Here is an 18,010-nt window from a genome sequence, read left to right as displayed (position 1 = left end):
TTGTGTTGTTCCGGAAGGCCTTTATTGAGACTTGCACCCCAAGGATCTTACAGTATCAACAAATAGGTTTGACATGATTCTCCTCTTTTAACATGGTCTTTCCCCCCCGTATGTCACAGCATGAGCCCTCTAAATGAGGGCAAGGGTCCAAGCTTTCCATTTTTTGCCAGGTAGTAACACAGTCAAGGGATAGCTGCCTCCTTTATTCCTAGTTCAATCATATCCAATGCATTGCTAATGTTACTTTCAGTACCTCTTGCTAGATTTGTCCTTCGTAGCCCTGATAAAGGAGGGAGCCTTCACTTTTATCTGCTAGCTGCAGCTCTAAGGGATGTTTTGTACCTTGACAGATTGCTGCACTAGATAGCCTGCAACATAAGACAGTATAAATACTTCATCTATTTTGCATAGGGCTTGTTGGTAAAGGGTTTAGGCCCAAGAAGCCTCTTAGCTGTGGGGTTCTGAGACATAAGAAGCTGACCAGCAGGGGACCACAGTGACAGCAGTAATCCAGACAGAATGTGGATGCCGCCTATGTGTGGCTACAATGCTGCTGCTTGTGAGCAGGAGTTGGAAGGTGGGGCAGGGAACTCTCTAAAGTATTGTGATCTTTCTCAAGGAGCTGGAGCTATGGGGTCTATACATCTCTGAGCTGTTTAAAGGAATGTCTTCGTTCTGGCACTGCACCTTTCTTCCTTCATGCCAACACAAACTGCAAATTCGTGAGTAGCACCTTGAGGCCACTGGTGACAGTCACCACAGAAGTGGCTGGATTGAGTTTGAAGGTGTTGGCATCTCCCTTTTTGTAACGATCCCGGAAGATGTAGATGTTGCCATTACAACTAGCAATTTTCCAAAGAGATGGTACTGAGCTCCAGGCATCTGGCAAGCAGAGCCGCGTGAAGCTATCCAACAGAGGGTTATAGCACAGCAGCGAATCCCCCTCTGCTACAATGAACACCAGGTCCTTGTGCACAGCAGCATGCATGCGGCCTGCAAAGGGTAACACGTAAGGCTTTACATGACACTTCTCTGTATTGGTATCGTAACACTGGATAAGCCGAGAGGGCTTGGTAAAGAAATCAAGGTCATTCTCCTCCCCGCCTAACAAATAAATGACACCATTGAGATTTACACCTGTAGCCCCAGACACTGCAACTTCCAGCTGGCTAGTCTCTGTCCATACATTGTCTCTTACTCTGTAGTATATGATGGCATTTGAGAGGATGTCCTGCAGTGTCTTGCCCCCCAGTGAATAGATCGCATCCTTGCTGGGCACAGAAACCAGAGTGTGTTGTAGCCTGTCGCGGGGCAGGGGGGCACACCATTCCCAGTCTATTGTGGTGTTGTTGCATTTCCACATGCGCCGTGGAATGGATCCTCCAACAACATAGAGGTCACTACCATGCTTGCAAGCTGCAGTGATTTGGTGACACAAACTGTTCTGACCACTAACACTGATGGAGTCATCATCTGCACAATGCAGTGAGACAGCAAGAGAATGTGTACGGGATGACTCCTTTCCAATCAGGTAGATATGAACGTTCTCTCCAATTTCCTAAACAATAAAACAAAATTTGATTAAAGTTGTGCATAGGTATGCATGCAGAAATTCAGTCAAGAGGAGGCCAATGATAAGTGCAAAGACATACCTACGGCAAATTAGCTTGGGGTTTCACAGCTCAAATTACTAGTAAGCTATTCCACACTTACCACAATGTATTAGGCCACTGATAGCTGACATGCCGGGACTGAAGTCTTTTGTGACTTACTTTTTCATTTCATTTTATAACCATAATGTATATAGCTTTCCAGGCCAATGCTTAGCATGCAGAAAGCCTCTGGTTCAATCCCTAACATCCCCAAGGAGAGCTGGAAAAGACTTTTGCCTGAAATTTTTGAGACTTGCTGTCAATCATTACAGACTACTTCCTATATTACAAGCAAGATGAAAACTAGATAAACAGTTAAGAAATGCAGGTTCAGTTACTGAATTATGTAGCTAGCAAGTTTAAACTAGCATTTCAATTGAGTATTTTCCAGCAGCTGAGAAGGGAATCCATATATAGGCAATTTGTTTGTGTCCTTAGCCAACTTCCAAGGTGAGCAGGTTATAAACATTTCCACCCACAGCCATGATCTAAAGGGTTATTTGAAGGGTGTGTATGGGGGGGGGGATAGTTGTTTGTGTCTCCCTTCTGGGGCAGCATGGCTTGATTTTCCAATCTGATGGGACTGGGATCCTTTTGGTAGAGAGAAGAGAGATCCCAGGGACACTTTCTCCACCCAGACCTTGTACCTTGCTGTTTAACAACTGAAAGAGGAGGGGTCTAGAACATAAAGGCTCTGATTACAGAGCAGTCATTACCTTTCTAAACTAATATAAAACTCGTGCACGTTGCACCTATGAGAAAATGTGGAAAACCTTTGTGAGGTGGTGCAGGAAAAGATGAGGACACATTGCATGCAAACATCAAAGTGGGTGTTCACTTTCCTTCAGAATGGTCTGGATTGGGGCTTGACACCTAATACTCCAAAAAGGCGAGTGGCAGCTCTCTCTTCTGTCTCAGGGATGCAAGGGTTGCATATCCTCACATCCTTTTATTATAAGGAGTTACTTGAAACTTCCCCTGGTATATCGTTTTTCTACCTGGGACCTAAACAAGGCCCTCGCAAAATCACATTTCAAGTTTTATAACCATAGCCTTCAAAGTGTCTGAGCCATAAGGTGGTTTTCTTGGTAGTTAATTGCCTCTGCTGTAAGGATTTCAGAGCAGAGAGCCCTGTCATCTTGGAAAGAACTCTGTATCTTCCACTCAGATTCAATGGTCTTCATCCTACATTCATTCCTAAAAGGAATTCTATTTTTCACAGGGCTCAGGAAGTTAATTGGCATCATTTTTGGCCAGGTCCTAAGGAAAAGTAGTGTCACTAGATGTTCATAGGCTGGTGTGAATTTACCTAGGATGAGGAAAGGAGTTGAGACAGTCTGATTCTGTTTTAGCCAAGCACTTTGCAAGAAAAAATGTCTCCTCAACTCTGTTTTGATGGATATGGACGTGCATAGCTAAGTGCTATGTAGCTTCTGGATCACACTACCAGGAGTGCTTTGACTGCTGCCTTTAGCACTAATGCCCCTTGAGTTGACATCTGCAGAGCAGCAATGACCACCTGTTTTCACATTATTGAAGCGCTACATGAGGATTACGTTTAATTCTGCTGTGTTGTCTTTTGGCAGGAAGTTGCTTTGGCAAGTGGTGCCAAGGTAGGAGGTCCCTGCAGTGGCCTCCTGGCTACTGCTGTTTTATATCCCAACCACAGATCCCGTCCTCCACTGCAGGAAAACCGAACACTGGACTTACAGTGATAGGTTCATTTTCTGAACCACCACAGTAGTGTATCCATGGTTGGGTGAAATGAGGTTATGATAGTGCAGTTGTTAACTTTCTGCAATTCTAATCTTCTGTTTCATGGGGTATTTTGTTTTCCTTCTTGGGTTTGTTACAGCTAGCTGTTGTACCTTCTGGAACTGAAAGGGCAGGGCTGATTCTGCCTAGTGGATCAAGTAGGAGAAGCAACCCAGCAGTGGATCCTCCTCCACCCCCTGTTGAAAATGAACTTACAATTCTATTATCACATCAGACTAATTGCCACTGCTTACATCACTCTAGTGTCAAGAGCAGCCCACGTTTCTAACTAAGGAAACTTTTCTACATTGATTACAGTTAAGGGAGGCAGGCTGAAACACCGAGTAGACTACTTTGTCATGTACCTTTAAACTTGATCGCAGGATCTCTGAGAAACCTGCACGTTCTTCTTTATTGAAGCCAATCCAGGTTTCTATGGCAGCTGCTGGATTCTGTGTACATGGAACCCCATCTGTATGGTTGCAGATAAAAAAAAATGTTTAAAGTATAAAATTTTCATGGCGTGGGCATAGCAAGTACAATATTCCCATTCCCCCCAACACATACCAGGTTTAGCTGGTATAAACAAGAGCAGGAGCCCTTGCATGTTAGCATTCCTATTCTACAGAAGCAGCAAAAATATTTCTGCCCAAGGCTATCGACTTAATGAAATTGTTATCTGGTAACCATAGCCTCAAGATTATTAACAGGACCAGACTACATTCTCTGCTTGCCACAGTTAAACAGTTAGGCCTTCATTTTGTCCTGCTTAATTTTTTATATTTTTTTTTAAATAATTTTTTCTTGTCATATGTCTCACAAAGAATGACATTTAAGAAGTGATGCTGCAACAGACATGAACTTTGTTGTCATTTTAGAAAAGCTATTCACCAGAACATTTAGTATATTTTTTGGTGACAGTATTGAGTACAAAGAAACTTTTAACCACGTTACAAATCCTGACATGTTTTAAGTTACTGCATTGCATTGCATTGCAAATAATTTTAAATATTCCGTGCTTTCAGTACAATGATGTAAGTCCAGTCAAATACAGTTCCATTGCCTGATTCAATTAAGTACTCCGCTTCCTGCTCTTCAGGATAGCAGGCCTTTGCTTCTGTGGGAAAGCTGGTTCTTGGTTAATCCCATTACTAGTAATAAGATCAGTGGCTGTAGAAACCAGCAGAAGTTAATAGGGATTTCAGTTGAAAAAGTGGGTCAGTAGACCAAACAACAGATAAATCTTAAACTTTATTCAGTATTAATGCTGGCCATTAAGCTTGCTTTTTTCTGAGTTTCCTCTAGCTCTGAGTTCTGGCATTAGCTGTTGCTTAAAGGGAAACTACATACATCAGGCACCATCCTGAGCTTTTTTGGGAGGAAGGATGGGATATAAATTGAATAAATAAATACTTAAGACTAAGCAATGTATTGTCTCAGTTTAAATTTTTAATAAACTTTGTAATATAACTATCATGTTACAAATCGTAACTAATTATGACCCTTGTAACTGAGTATTAAAAACTACCTGGAGTACATAGCTGCATAGAATTTTTGAGTTGTGTGTCGAGGTCTTCAGTCTCTAAATCAATTTCAATCTAGTACGTAATTATTCAGGAAGTAATGTCCAATCCCTTTCTAGGTTCTTCAGCACACTGTTCCTCCACCCTCTCACGTAACAAATTCTAAATAAAGTAAACCCAAACAAACTGCAAAAGTAGATATGCAGGTAGAATTCCAGCAGAGGTGTGGGGGGTTGCTATCCAGTGTATTACACAATTTGTCACATGCACCATCTATGTCATGGGTAGGCAAACTAAGGCCTGGGGGTCGGATCTGGCCCAATCGCCTTCTAAATCCGGCCCACAGACAGTCCAGGAATCAGCGTGTTTTTACATGAGTAGAACGTGTCCTTTTATTTAAAATGCACCTATGCGTTATTTGTGGGGCATAGGAATTTGTTCATTCCCCCCACAAAAAATATAGTCCAGCCCCCCACAAGGTCTGAGGGGCAGCGGACCGGCCCCCTGCTGGAAAAGTCTACTGACCCCTGTATGTGGTGTAAAAAATTGGGTTTGTTCTTGATGCAGTGAGCTCTCAGGGAACAGATTCACTCCCTTGAGGCCAAAGTAGCTGACCAAGAGAGTCTGAGAAAGGAAGAGAGTTTGGTGGACAAGGCCTTCAGGAAGCGTGATAGCTCGTCACGCTCCAAGGATGACCGTTCCTTTGCTGTCATGGAAAGGAGGATGCTACTCCTTGGGAGTTGTTTAAAATCACTATATTAGATGCTCAGATTAAGAAAGGTCCCACCAGAGCCAAGAGGTTGCCCACTTGGTTAACACGCAAGTGTTATAAAATGGAAGCCTTGTTCAAATTAGGAGAGCAAAAGGGGAACACAAACTTCAGCAAAAGAAATGCAAGTGGACGAAAAGTGATGCAAAAAAAGAAATTGAGCACATTGCTAAAAACAAAGACCAACAGCAAGAAGTTCTGTAACTACATTAATATCAGAAAACCAGATAGGAGGTGGCTGGACCTTTAGATGATGAAGAGAGCCAGAAGTGGTTGCCATAGGAAACTGGACATTTATCCTAACTATTGGTGGATCTGGGGATTTCCCTTTCAATGCTAATTTTACCAGAGCTGCAGTCAACAAATTTCAGATTTATTCAATTCCTCACAAAGATATACTGACAAATGATTTGTCTTCTTGCATGACCACCCAGAGCTGCATACAATTCGCCCTTCCCTCAGCCAAACGTATTAGGTGATGTTGGCTCCCCCTGACATGTTTCCACAGGCCTGGCTAAACATATAGGGCAGGATGCGAGTAACTTGTTTTGTCAGTGTGAGGAATTCCACTTGTGCAATGGAACTTCCACTGTGTGCCCCCTAAATCTGTTCTGGGTTTTTCTCTAGCCCTCTGCAGCTGATTTGGGGAGGGTGCAGGGTGCGCACGGGGGAGAGGAGAATTCTGTTGCACAAGCAGAAATTCTTGCGCTGACAGAACAAGTTCACTGCATTCTGTCCACAAATGCTTCCTATAGAACAATTTTGCGATAGTAAAAATAAAGAGCAGAAGAAAAGGGGTACACCCTTACTACATAAGAGCTGTGTATTAGATGCATGAAGTGAAATATTTTTATAACATTAGTAACAAAAAGGGTATTTGTGGTTATCAGGGTTGAACTATGTTAAACTCAAATGTGAAACACATAAAACTTAAGAATTTGAGATTTAACAGTATATAGCATTACTGAAGAATGCATGGCTACTATAAAACCTATCTCCAAAAGGAGCTATTTTATTTTGACAAAATGTAACATATTGCTTGACTGTAACAAAACCTCTTAAGCAGCTAGAAAACAAAACACTCTGAACTACATTTTACAGCTTATCAAAACATACTCCTAGGTAACATGAATCAAGATGTAGGTGGTTCTTTCAACAGCAAGCAAAATGGATTTTTGCTATTCCTAGAGATAGCGGACTAAAAAAAAAGAGCTCCCTCGAGAGGATAACAGAGCAGAGCTCAAAGGGTCCGTTTCATGTTCCCCACAGCAGAAAAGCACACAACCACTAAACAGAGCTGCTAGGTCTTAATCCAGAGATTGAGGGGATGGGGTAATTAGAGCTGTGGGTTATAAACAGCTTTCATAACCTCGCTGCTGTGGGGTTTCTGAAGGTGTAAATATGATAGGCAAGACATAGCAAGCAATCTTGCATTCTAGGCCTAGTGGCTTCACAGCAAGATGCTTGCTTGGCATTGGTGATTATGGGTTTGCCCTGCTTGAATGAACAGAAGTCAATGTCTAGAGATCTGCTAACACCCATAGGCAGATAACCCATAAACTACAACAAGGCCCAACAAAGAGCAATAAAGCAATTAAACAGCAATAAAATATATATGAGACAGAAAGATTACATACCAGTAGTACAGTAGTATAGTGCAGCTACTAAAAGCCAAAAGCCCTTTTAAATGGAAAGCTTTGCACTGCAGCAGATGGTCAAGGAGAGGGCAGTATCAACATCCAGGGAGTTCCAACAAAAAACCTTCCCCTTCATTCCAACCAAATGAATGTAGAACCAACAAAAGGCCTCTGCAGAGCATTTGAATGCATGGGTAAGCTAATACAGGAGAAATTTATCCTGTCCCCAAACCATATAGGGTTTTAAGATCGTAACTAGTGGTTCTACTTTGGTGGATACTGCCCCCTAGTTCTAGGTTGGATATACTACTGACTATTACAGTGGTACCTCGAGTTACATACCCTTCAGGTTACAGACTCCGCTAACCCAGAAATAGTACCTCGAGTTAAGAACTTTGCTTCAGGATGAGAACAGAAATCGTGCTCCGGCGGCGCGGCAGCAGCGGGAGGCCCCATTAGCTAAAGTGGTCTTCAGGTTAAGAACAGTTTCAGGTTAAGAATGGACCTCCGGAATGAATTAAGTACTTAACCCGAGGTACCACTGTATTTAGTTGAAGCTTCAATTTACTAGCTGCCATCCAGCCCATTTCTATTAATGATTTCTATTTCTATTAAAACTGCTAGTTTCCCTGGAATGTGATGAATGAGTAGGATGTAATCTGCACACTGATTGCATAGACCTCCAAATCTCTATATCACTACTTCTAGTGGTTTCATGTAGATACTAAACAACAAGGGTATAGAAATGTGTAAAACAAATTACAATTGGGAAAGGGGGCGGGGAACAGAACAGAGCCCAGTGGAACTTCATAAGCGAAAGAGATGAGAAGGAGGCCCCAGTACCACCTTAAAGAACTGTTACTCCAGGAAAGACTAGAATCTGTTTAAAAAGTGCTTCCAAGCCTCATCTTCACTAAATAACCTGGAATACCACAAGTTATTGTACCAAAAGCCTCTGAGAGGTGCAGCAGATCCAACAGGAAGGTGCTCCTCCTGTCCACTTTAGAGCCATGTACCTGGGCAATCAAAGGCATCGGATTCAAAACTAGGTCTGAAACTGAAATGCAGTGGTGCTAATCCATCTCTCTCAGAAAGGCCTTAGTAACCACAGGTCTCAGTAACCATTCTACCTACCTGAGACAATATCTGTCAGGAGACGGAGAGGAAGGTGCAGAAACTCCTCAGTTTCTTGAAGTTGTGATAAGTATGACTTGGCACAGTGCTTGGCAGCTGTATAGAGCTCCACATCACTGTGCTGATCAGCCAACCACATAATTTGCAAACAGTTTTTCACTTGCACTGTTCGAGCCAAGAAACGGGAGCATTCCTCAAAGAGGGCGGTTAGTTGGTACATATCTGCTACTTCGTAAGTCTCCTGCAAATCTTCTGCCCTCAACTTTACAGTTCCATAATAAATGTAGTCCACAAGGAGCTGAAAGACACTCTCACTAACATCTTGTAACTCAATCACCCGGTTATGTGCCTCCTTTAGATTGGAAGTGAACATAGAACGAAAGAAGCAGCTCTGAGCTGAGAGAACTAGCCGGTGCAGTTGGAATTCTTTGCCTTCTACAGAGATGGTGACATCTGCAAAGAGCTCATCCTCTAAGCACAACTTCATAATTCCTTGGGCCACACGGCCTGAATGAGAACGGTCAGTGAAAGTGTAATTTACAAAGTAGTTCTCAGTTAAGGAATTTCCAGTTTCCTCTGTTGAGGAACCTCCAGTCTCCTCCAGTGAGTCCATGTTGCCACTTAGATCTGACCTCCAGTAATCTGAAATACAACAGACATTGGAGATTCTTTTATCACAGACTTGTGCTGTACTGTATCTCAACTAAAGCAAACAAATAAAAAGAAAAAGAAAGGAAAAACAAATGCTACAGATAAGGAACACATGTCCTATCATGTAGAAATAGCAGCCAAAAGATTGTGTTACTTCTTTGTGTACCAGTGTTTTGTATCCAAGTAACACCATAGCAGGATCAAGTCATTTATGTACTATGTGACATAGTGCACCATATTTACAAGAACTCAAAAGTTAGACCAATCCTTAAATGGTGGGTAATCACAGATTACAAGACTTCGTAGAGTATGAGGAACATACTGGGAATACACCCCAGTATGAGTCAATGGAACTTGGCTAACCTGAAGAGAAGTACTCTTAACAAGGGTCCTTTTCCCATGAACTGCAGGAAGTTTATGTTGTTTTAAAAACTATCCCCAAAATATTGTACAGATATCACCAGAACACTAAAAAGCTCAGAAGCCTTTTGTGCTCTGCTTACATGGTGAGCGCATTACAACTGCAATATATGAAGAATGACAAATGTGCATTTTGAAAGACGTATACAAGTTGTACACCGACATCGGGAAGTTTGTGATGGGTTGGGTTTGACTGCCGGGCATACACCATCTTTAAAAAGGTACGTTTGGTTTCTATGGTGCACGAAGAGGCCCTAAAGACCACCGAGGCTGATGGAAGGGGAAAGCTGACCATTGGGCAGATCAAAAGCAAGGCAGTGAAATTCTTCGTGAGGCTACTCAGAAGTGAGACCCCTAGAGTACAATGAGACCTAGACCAAGCAATGTACTCTATAGCAATGCAGCCCAGTCTAAAATTGCCTGCGGCTGTTTCGGTATCTGCTTTAAAGCAGCTAGGGCTCAATGAGTTGCCAGGGTCGGTATCTGGAAACAGGTCTCTCGATGCTTTTGCTCACTGAGCGGAGGCGCCCAGTCCCAACATCGTGACGAACAGAACTTGAACAGGGATCCCGGGCGATTCTGCACCGAGTGCGGCGACGCCGAGCTCCCGAGCGAGCCCAGCCCTTCACGGGGCCGGGTCGCGAAGGGCCTCTCGCTCTCGAGCCGGGCCCTGAGGCGCCGCCTCCCGGCGTCCGGGTGCGCGGCCCCACCCCCTGGCGGACGGCAACCGAACCTTCCCGCCCCCGCAACGGGCAGGGCTGAGCCCCGAGGAGAGAAGCGCCCCGGCCTCGGCGGGCGGCCGCTCTTACTTGAGGCGCCTCCCTTCATTCCGCCGGCTCGGAACTTCGCACCGGGAATGGCTCAGGGGGACGCCAGAAGGGGCTGCACTTCCCGACGCCACTCTTTTAAGCGCTCCCGGAAGCTGGCCGACTACCCGATCCGCCGGCGCGCGCCTCTGACTTCCGGATCATTTCGTCCCGCCCCGCTCGCGCGGATTGGTTTTCCGGTGGTGGAAGCTTGCGCGAGCGGGACGCAGCGCTTTCTGCTACGTCGGACCAATAGGAGAGAGCGCTCGATGGCACGCGTGCGCCTTACGAGTTCGCTCGGTGTCCTTGTGAGGCTCCGGCTGCGGACCCTGAGCAGGCAAAGATGTTAGCGGCCGCGCTGGGGCTGGCTCGGGCCGGCCTGAGAGGTGAGCCTGCCACTTGGCGGGGTCTGTTGGGAGGAGACTGAGGGCTTCCCGCCTGGAGGGGCTGTGGCCGTTGCTGGTGAGGGGACGCTGGGGTGTTTGTCTGCAGAGGGCATAGCCTCCTTTCCTCCCTCCTTCCTAAAGGATCCTGGGAGCTGTAGTTCCGTCAGGAGGGGGCCGGGCTTTGCTGCGGTGTTCTCAGCTCTCTCACGAAACCACAGTTCCCAGAATGCTTTGGAGGGCGCCATGATGGAGAAAGCGATGCGAAACAGTTGGCGTTCTGTCCATCGATTCACCGCCACCTGCTGTCTCCGCCGCCGCCGCACACTTTGCTCCTCGAAATCCTGGTTTAGGTTATGCCAAATAAATGGACAAACCACAAAACGAGCGCACGGGTCAATACCAGTCTTGGCCCGAGGCAGTCCCTTGCTGGGTTTTTGGTTTTAAACTTTTCAGCAGCATCTGGAGGGACACTGGTAACTGCAGTTGATCCCTGTTTTATAAAACAGTTCTCAGTGTGAGTTCACAGTGCAGTCCTTGGTTTTCTACAAGCGTAAGGAGAACCCTGCTGGATCAGTCTAAAGCCCCAACTATAGTTCAGCATTCTGTTCTCACACTGATCAGCCAAATGCCTATAGAAACCCTGCAAGCATTTGACACCACTTACAGTTCCCAGTAGGGACGCAGGTGGCGCTGTGGGTAAAAGCCTCAGCGCCTAGGGCTTGCCGATCGAAAGGTCGGCGGTTCGAATCCCCGTGGCGGGGTGCGCTCCCGCTGCTCGGTCCCAGCGCCTGCCAACCTAGCAGTTCGAAAGCACCCCCGGGTGCAAGTAGATAAATAGGTACCGCTTACCAGCGGGAAGGTAAACGGCTCGCCAGATGCAGCTTTGTCACGCTGGCCACGTGACCCGGAAGTGTCTCCGGACAGCGCTGGCCCCCGGCCTCTTGAGTGAGATGGGCGCACAAACCCCAGAGTCTGTCAAGACTGGCCCGTTCGGGCAGGGGTACCCATTTCTTAACCTTTACCTTTACAGTTCCCAGTAATTAGCGCTCCACTTAAAAAAAAATGCATGGAAGGGATCTATATGAAATCCACACGTGCTGTCATCACACAATAAAATCTATACATAGGTTTTTAAACCATTTAAAAATAATTCTTAAGGGTGGTATAAGAATATAAGAAATAAAAATAAAATAAGGTATATCCATTTATTTCTTATATATTTATACCACCCTTAATCAAAAGATGAAAAGATTTTATGTATAGGTGTTAGTAAAATGTGGAGCAGGCCTGATATAGATGTTTCAAGTATTCTTTTGGGCCCTGAGTTTGTGTATCCTAGTCAGCAGTTTCCTGCTGAGCCGAACAGTAGACTTCAATCTTTTCAGTCCTAGCAAGCACTTTTAACCCAAACAGTCATTTGGGGACCCATTTCTTAACCTTTTACTATATATTTGCATGATGGTAGTGCTCCTATTGTAATATACTTCAGATTAGTCCACCAGTTGAAGACCAGTGCTGTAGATGCTATGTTTCAGCACTCCATTCTAAACTAGATTATCTTGACTGCAATTCCACTCACAATTGGTCTGGTTAAATACCTTTAATTCCATGTTTATTGCTCCTTGCAGAAATGTATATTAATGTACCATCTTGCTTTTATTATTTGTACATTTTTATGGTATATTTGAAGCTACTTCTTTGTGGAGATCAGTAGATGCTATGGCTGTAAATAATGGCAATTTAACACTTTCCCCACTCTTTATAGTTTCTGGGCGATCTGCAATGCTACTGCAAGCTCGGTTTGAAGGGAATACTGCTGTGACTCAACGTAAGTCTGACTTGCTTAGTGTTTGATCAACTCATCCTTTATTTTGCATTACAGTAAGTACAGTTTTGTTAAGTGAAAACTATGTACCACCTGATTGTAAGCAGTTGAAGTTTGATGTTAAAAAGGACATGTGCAAATGACTTCATCTCATTCATTCTTAAGTTCCTGGTAAACTTAATGTTTATAGAGGCTCCCTGATTTCTGAGACAATACTATCAGTTTCGTGGACACTGAATACTTACTAGGCATTATATTATCTGTCAGGCATGCACTAATCTGCTGTAGAGTTTGAATAATTATGTTTTCTATCGTGCTGATTGGCCCACTCCCCTCCAAAAAAGAACCCCACACACAGCAGAAAAGTTAATGGTACAATAGGTATATCTGACCATATTGACCAGTGTTGAACTGCTCCCATCCCTGTGATAGCAGTTGGAATAACATTGAGCTGGCTTGGCTATGAGCTGGTGCTGTTCTTTTTAGAATTCACCACCGTAAACTTTCTTTTCAGCTACTGTTAGACCAAAGGATGAAGTGACACAAAAGCAGCTGTGTGCTTTTGGAGAATATGTGGCTGAAATTCTGCCCAAGTATGTTCAACAAGTCCAGGTGGGTTCCATCAACTGTATCATTCTCTCTTGAAACTGTAATAGGCAGTACTAAGCCTTTTCTGAAAGCTAATGAGTGCTACAAGGAGCTGGAAAGGTATACAATTGTTCCTTGGTCTGCTGTTCTGCAGCCTGAACTGCTTTACAGTTTTCAACACATCTATTTGGAAGTCATTTCATTGGTTTTAATGAGATTTCTATCTAGGTATGTGTGCTTAGAATTTGGATGAAGTTGATCCATACAAAATTTTACTATTTCTCATTTTAACAGGTGACATGTTTCAACGAGCTAGAAATCTTAATTCATCCAGATGGGATCATTCCAGTTTTGACCTTTCTTAAAGATCACACCAACGCCCAGTTCAAAAACTTAGCTGATCTGACGGCAATCGATGTTCCATCTCGACAGAACCGCTTTGAGGTAGGAGCTGCTCTTCAAGCTATGCTACAAAGAAGATTCTAAGGAAGACGCAGTCTTCCAAAAAAATTCACATGGCTAAACAAGAATGTGAGAGTATCCTAGTTTCCCCCCATGTTGGTGCCTTGGCTTTATGCTCACTGACTACTAGTATATTACTTCTGGGTTACTTTCTCAGTTTTTGTTCTGTTGATCTATGTAGTCGCTGATCTAGAAATGGTGGTTGTGCTTAACAGTGTGATGTTAGTGACATTTGTTTTGGGAGAGAATTCTGTTGCTTAAACAGCTAATTGACCTGCTTAGTCATCAAGCATTGTCTTGGGAAGCCGCAGCACCTGTTTCCAGAAGTGGATATTTATAAATATACCTGAAAATATATTAGTTTGACAGAAGGGAAGCTATAATTTTACTTGTGGGACCCTCTTAGTAACAGCATCTGACAGCTCTGTACAGTCCAACAGAGTTATAACTTCTTTTTTCTTTGCCTCGACCATGTTAAAATATTCACACATATATAAATGTCTTCATAGATTGACCTAAATATAGCAATTCAAATTCTTCTCTAGCTCAAATTAGTTTAAATTGTGTTTCATCAGTGTAATACAATATCCAACTGAACAAAAAGTATTTAAATTTGTATCACATTTCATCTATGTTGTGGGTTTGTAGTACTTCCAGCCACAGTGCTGCAAACTTTGACAGATGGGCTCTTAAGAAATCTGTATATCTTGGAAATAAACCAGAGATACAGTGGTACCTCGGGTTACATACGCTTCAGGTTACATACCCTTCAGGTTACAGACTCCGCTAACCCAGAAATAGTACCTCGGGTTAAGAACTTTGCTTCAGGATGAGAACAGAAATTGTGCGGCGGCACAGCAGCAGGAGTGGTGCTTCAGGTTAAGAACAGTTTCAAGTTAAGAACGGACCTCCGGAACGAATTATGTACTTAACCCGAGGAACCACTGTATATGATCATTATAAGAAGTAGCCATTTCTTCATGTATAGACAAGACCTTTTGTTGCATATACTGTTAGCTTTGGAAATCATTTCAACATTAAGGAACTTTTTTTAAAAAAAAGTCCATGTGTCTTTTTTTATGTGGCTGTACTATAATCATACGTGTTATTCTTTTTTGTGATGTCACAATCTGATAATGTGTACTAATACATGACAATGCTGTTTTTTACCTTTTCCTTTTAGATTGTCTATAATCTCTTATCCATAGCCTATAATTCCCGGATTCGTGTGAAAACATATACTGACGAATTGACACCCATTGAATCAGCAGTCCCAGTGCACCAAGCAGCAAACTGGTATGAAAGAGAGGTAAGCTGCAAGGTGGTTGACATTTGGGAAGAGGGGACAGATCTGGTATGTTTTCTTGGAAGAAGAGGGAGCCCACTGTTTAATTTGAGTTGAACACAGTCCCTGTGGTCCATGTTGCCCTAAAGGGCCTGGTGCTGCTCGCAGTTTTCTGTGTCCACATTCCTTTTCTGCAAACATCACATTCTGTCCCTTTTGGCTCAATGGCCCTTTAGGTGTTGATCAGTGATCACTCCTTCCCAATGACATGGTCTCAATTCTATAGGCCTTAAGGTCCTGGATAACTTCTGTTTGGCATTATTTGGAGAGTGTTTGTTGCCATTTCAGGACAATTGAAACCACTTAGATGTTTTATCCAAGCAGCATATAAATGATGTAAAATAGAGTTTAAGCAAGTGATCGATGTATTTTTAAATCTTCAGCAGTTATACAATTGAATCTCACTTGCTGCCTTGCCTATGAGGTGTCTCAGCCAGCTAGCAATGAGTGCCTGATGCTTTGTATTTGTGAGGTAATAAAAATGTTCATATAAATCGGTCAAAACTGCTATGCTTTGTAAAAGGCAAAAAAATATATAATCTGAGGAGATGCCAGGGAGAAACTTTGGAAGAATGATTTGAAGTTTACTGCATGCTACACACTGAGAGAAAACTCTATGAAAATGATCCATAGATGGTATCTAACTCTGTGTAAATTGGCTAAAATGTATAATGTAGAATTGGATTTGTGTTCGAAATATAAAGAAGTAGAAGGAACTTTATTTCATATGTGGTGGGCATGCAAAAATGTAAAAGAATATTGGGAAATGATATATAATGAGATAAAAAAAACGTTCAAAACAACATTCCAGGGGGGGGGGGACAGGCATTTTTGTCAGGAATTATTCAGACAGAGGTTCCTAGGAGACAGAAAAAAATATTTAATTATGCAACTACAGGGGCTTGGATCTTGCTAGCCCAAAAATGGAAAGTGAGGGGTGTCCCCAGCAAGGAGGATTGGCAACTTAAGATGTTAGAATATTCAGAGTTACTGGGTCTAACAAGTAGAATAAGAGAATAAAAAGAACAGGTATTCAAGGAGGAATTGAAATTTTTTGTCGGGTATATTGAAAATAATTGTGAACAATTGAAAACGCTGACAGTATTAAAGTAAATTCAACAGTATAATTTGAAGTGATGTAAGTTAGGAAAATAGAATTAGATGGATATATCAATATATGGAGGAATTGTGAGAAAGTTAAATGACCCTTGGAAGGGGAGGGAAGTCAATAAATGTATGGTATAATAAAATATGTTTAATTTGTAATGTAAAATTTGAATATATATATGACCAAAATTGATATACTTTGCTGTTTCTTTACTTGATTCCCATATTCATAGGTTTGGGATATGTATGGAGTGTTCTTTGCTAACCACCCTGATCTGAGGCGAATCCTCACAGACTACGGGTTTGAGGGTCATCCCTTCCGGAAGGACTTCCCTCTTTCTGGATATGTGGAGGTATGAGCATTTGGAAAAGCTAGACTCAACTGCAGAATCCTTCCAGAGGCCCAGTATGGCATAGTGGTTCAAGTGTTGGACTAGAGCATGGTTCGAAGCTCAAGGAGGTCCTGTAGGCCAGTCAGCAGCTCTCAGCCTAATTCTCACAGGGTTGTGGGAAGGATATAATAGGGAAGGGGAGAAGCATGTATGAGCTCTGTGGCTGAAAGGTGGGATATAAATGTAATATTAAATAAACATCAAACCCTATAACTGAGTTACATTGAAGTCTTACTCTGCCGTACAGGCAATAGAGAATTCAAGAAAAGGGAAAGGAAGCTCACCTGTTTGTGGATATGTTCTCTGATATTTGTTCATTAGTCTCCTTAGGGCAATGGTTCTGCTGTTGCATGTTGTACCCTTGGTTTATGAGTTCCTATTTTGCATGGATGAAGTCATGTCCTGGACGTGGGAGGAACTTCATCCTCAGAAGGGACATTGACTCTGCTGGCAATGCTTTTGATTGGGGTGGGTGGGTGGGTTAACTCTTTCCTGCCTGGTCTCCTGCCCTGTGACCAAAAGTCCATGTATTAAGCACCCTTTGAGACATGCCTTTGATTAAGTGCCTTTGATGCTACATAATATAATGTCCTGAGAATCCTACACTTTATGACTTTTGGGCTCACAAACCACTTGAGAAGCTTTAGCACAGGCATAGGCAAACGCGGCCCTCCAGATGTTTTGGGACTACAACTCTCATCATCCCTTACCACTGGTCCTGTTAGCTAGGCATGATAGGAGTTGTAGATTTGGAAATAACTGCTTTTATCGCCTAACTGGAAAATTGACTGTTGGTCTATACTAAGCAACCTACAAATGAGGAGGAAGCTTAATTCTAAAATTGCAGGTATGTTTTTGTAGTTGACTGCCATCACCATCGCTCATCTTAATGCCTTTTCTCCTCCTTCAGGTCAGGTATGATGATGAGGTGAAGCGAGTGGTGGCAGAGCCTGTGGAGCTGTCTCAGGAGTTCCGCAAATTTGATCTGAACAGTCCCTGGGAGACTTTCCCTGCCTATCGCGAGGCTCCGCAAACCATCAAGATAGAGGCAGGAGAGAAGAAAGGAGATGAGAAATAGCAGCAGAAAAGAAGGAGAGGAAGCCAGAGATATCCTTGTGTCACCACCTTCCTGTTTGATCTAAGTATTTATATATATTAAATATCAATAAAAAAACTTGACATAAGGTTTTTTGTCTGGCTGATATGTGTGGGAAATGCAGCTTTCAGACTGGCTGTGAAACATGCATAAGATGTTATTAATATCCAGAAGATTGGAGCAGGGTTCAAGGTATACAAAGGAGCAGCAGGGAAGAGTACAAAGAACTGGGGAGGTTGTGTTTTTTGTTTTTTAAAAGAGCACTATGAGAACAGTAGACTCTGCTTCCCTTCAGGAAAGAAACAAAAGCCTCAAGAAAGAAGGATCCCATGCTTTATGACCATCAACTGTTTGCAAGCACAGACCCTCAGTTGCCCAGAGACACTGCAGGCACCAAAGTTCCAGCCTTGCTTTTTCACTTTTGGTAAAAGGCTCCATTCAAGAATTATTGAATACTCTGTG

General features: G+C 43.0%; 2 protein-coding genes across 3 annotated transcripts; one reads left to right on the top strand and one right to left on the bottom strand.

Annotated features, from left to right (window-relative positions):
* On the bottom strand, window positions 1-10,525 carry KBTBD4 (kelch repeat and BTB domain containing 4). Of its 2 annotated transcripts, none has more exons than XM_082225317.1 (4): window positions 10,351-10,525; window positions 8,471-9,112; window positions 3,773-3,879; window positions 1-1,558 (listed from the first exon to the last, which is right to left on the bottom strand). In XM_082225317.1, exons 1-4 carry the CDS (start codon window positions 10,367-10,369, stop codon window positions 698-700), a joined length of 1,629 nt encoding a protein of 542 aa, XP_082081443.1. In that variant the 5' UTR covers window positions 10,370-10,525; the 3' UTR covers window positions 1-697. The 2 variants fall into 2 exon arrangements, with proteins under 2 accessions (XP_082081443.1, XP_082081444.1); XM_082225318.1 differs by lacking the exon at window positions 10,351-10,525 and adding an exon at window positions 10,057-10,202.
* A 53-nt stretch (window positions 10,526-10,578) lies between these two features.
* Window positions 10,579-17,636, top strand: NDUFS3 (NADH:ubiquinone oxidoreductase core subunit S3). Its single transcript, XM_082226834.1, has 7 exons — window positions 10,579-10,733; window positions 12,499-12,561; window positions 13,073-13,170; window positions 13,441-13,590; window positions 14,792-14,917; window positions 16,294-16,413; window positions 17,363-17,636. The coding sequence occupies exons 1-7, from the start codon at window positions 10,691-10,693 to the stop codon at window positions 17,528-17,530; spliced, it is 768 nt and encodes a 255-aa protein (XP_082082960.1). The 5' UTR covers window positions 10,579-10,690; the 3' UTR covers window positions 17,531-17,636.
* The last annotated feature ends 374 nt before the right edge of the window (window positions 17,637-18,010 follow it).

Source organism: Podarcis vaucheri, assembly GCF_965113315.1.
Source record: "Podarcis vaucheri genome assembly, chromosome: 1".
NCBI lineage: Eukaryota > Metazoa > Chordata > Lepidosauria > Squamata > Lacertidae > Podarcis > Podarcis vaucheri.
The sequence above is the reverse complement of the archived record's forward strand: the minus strand, read 5'-3'. Positions and strand labels throughout refer to the sequence as shown.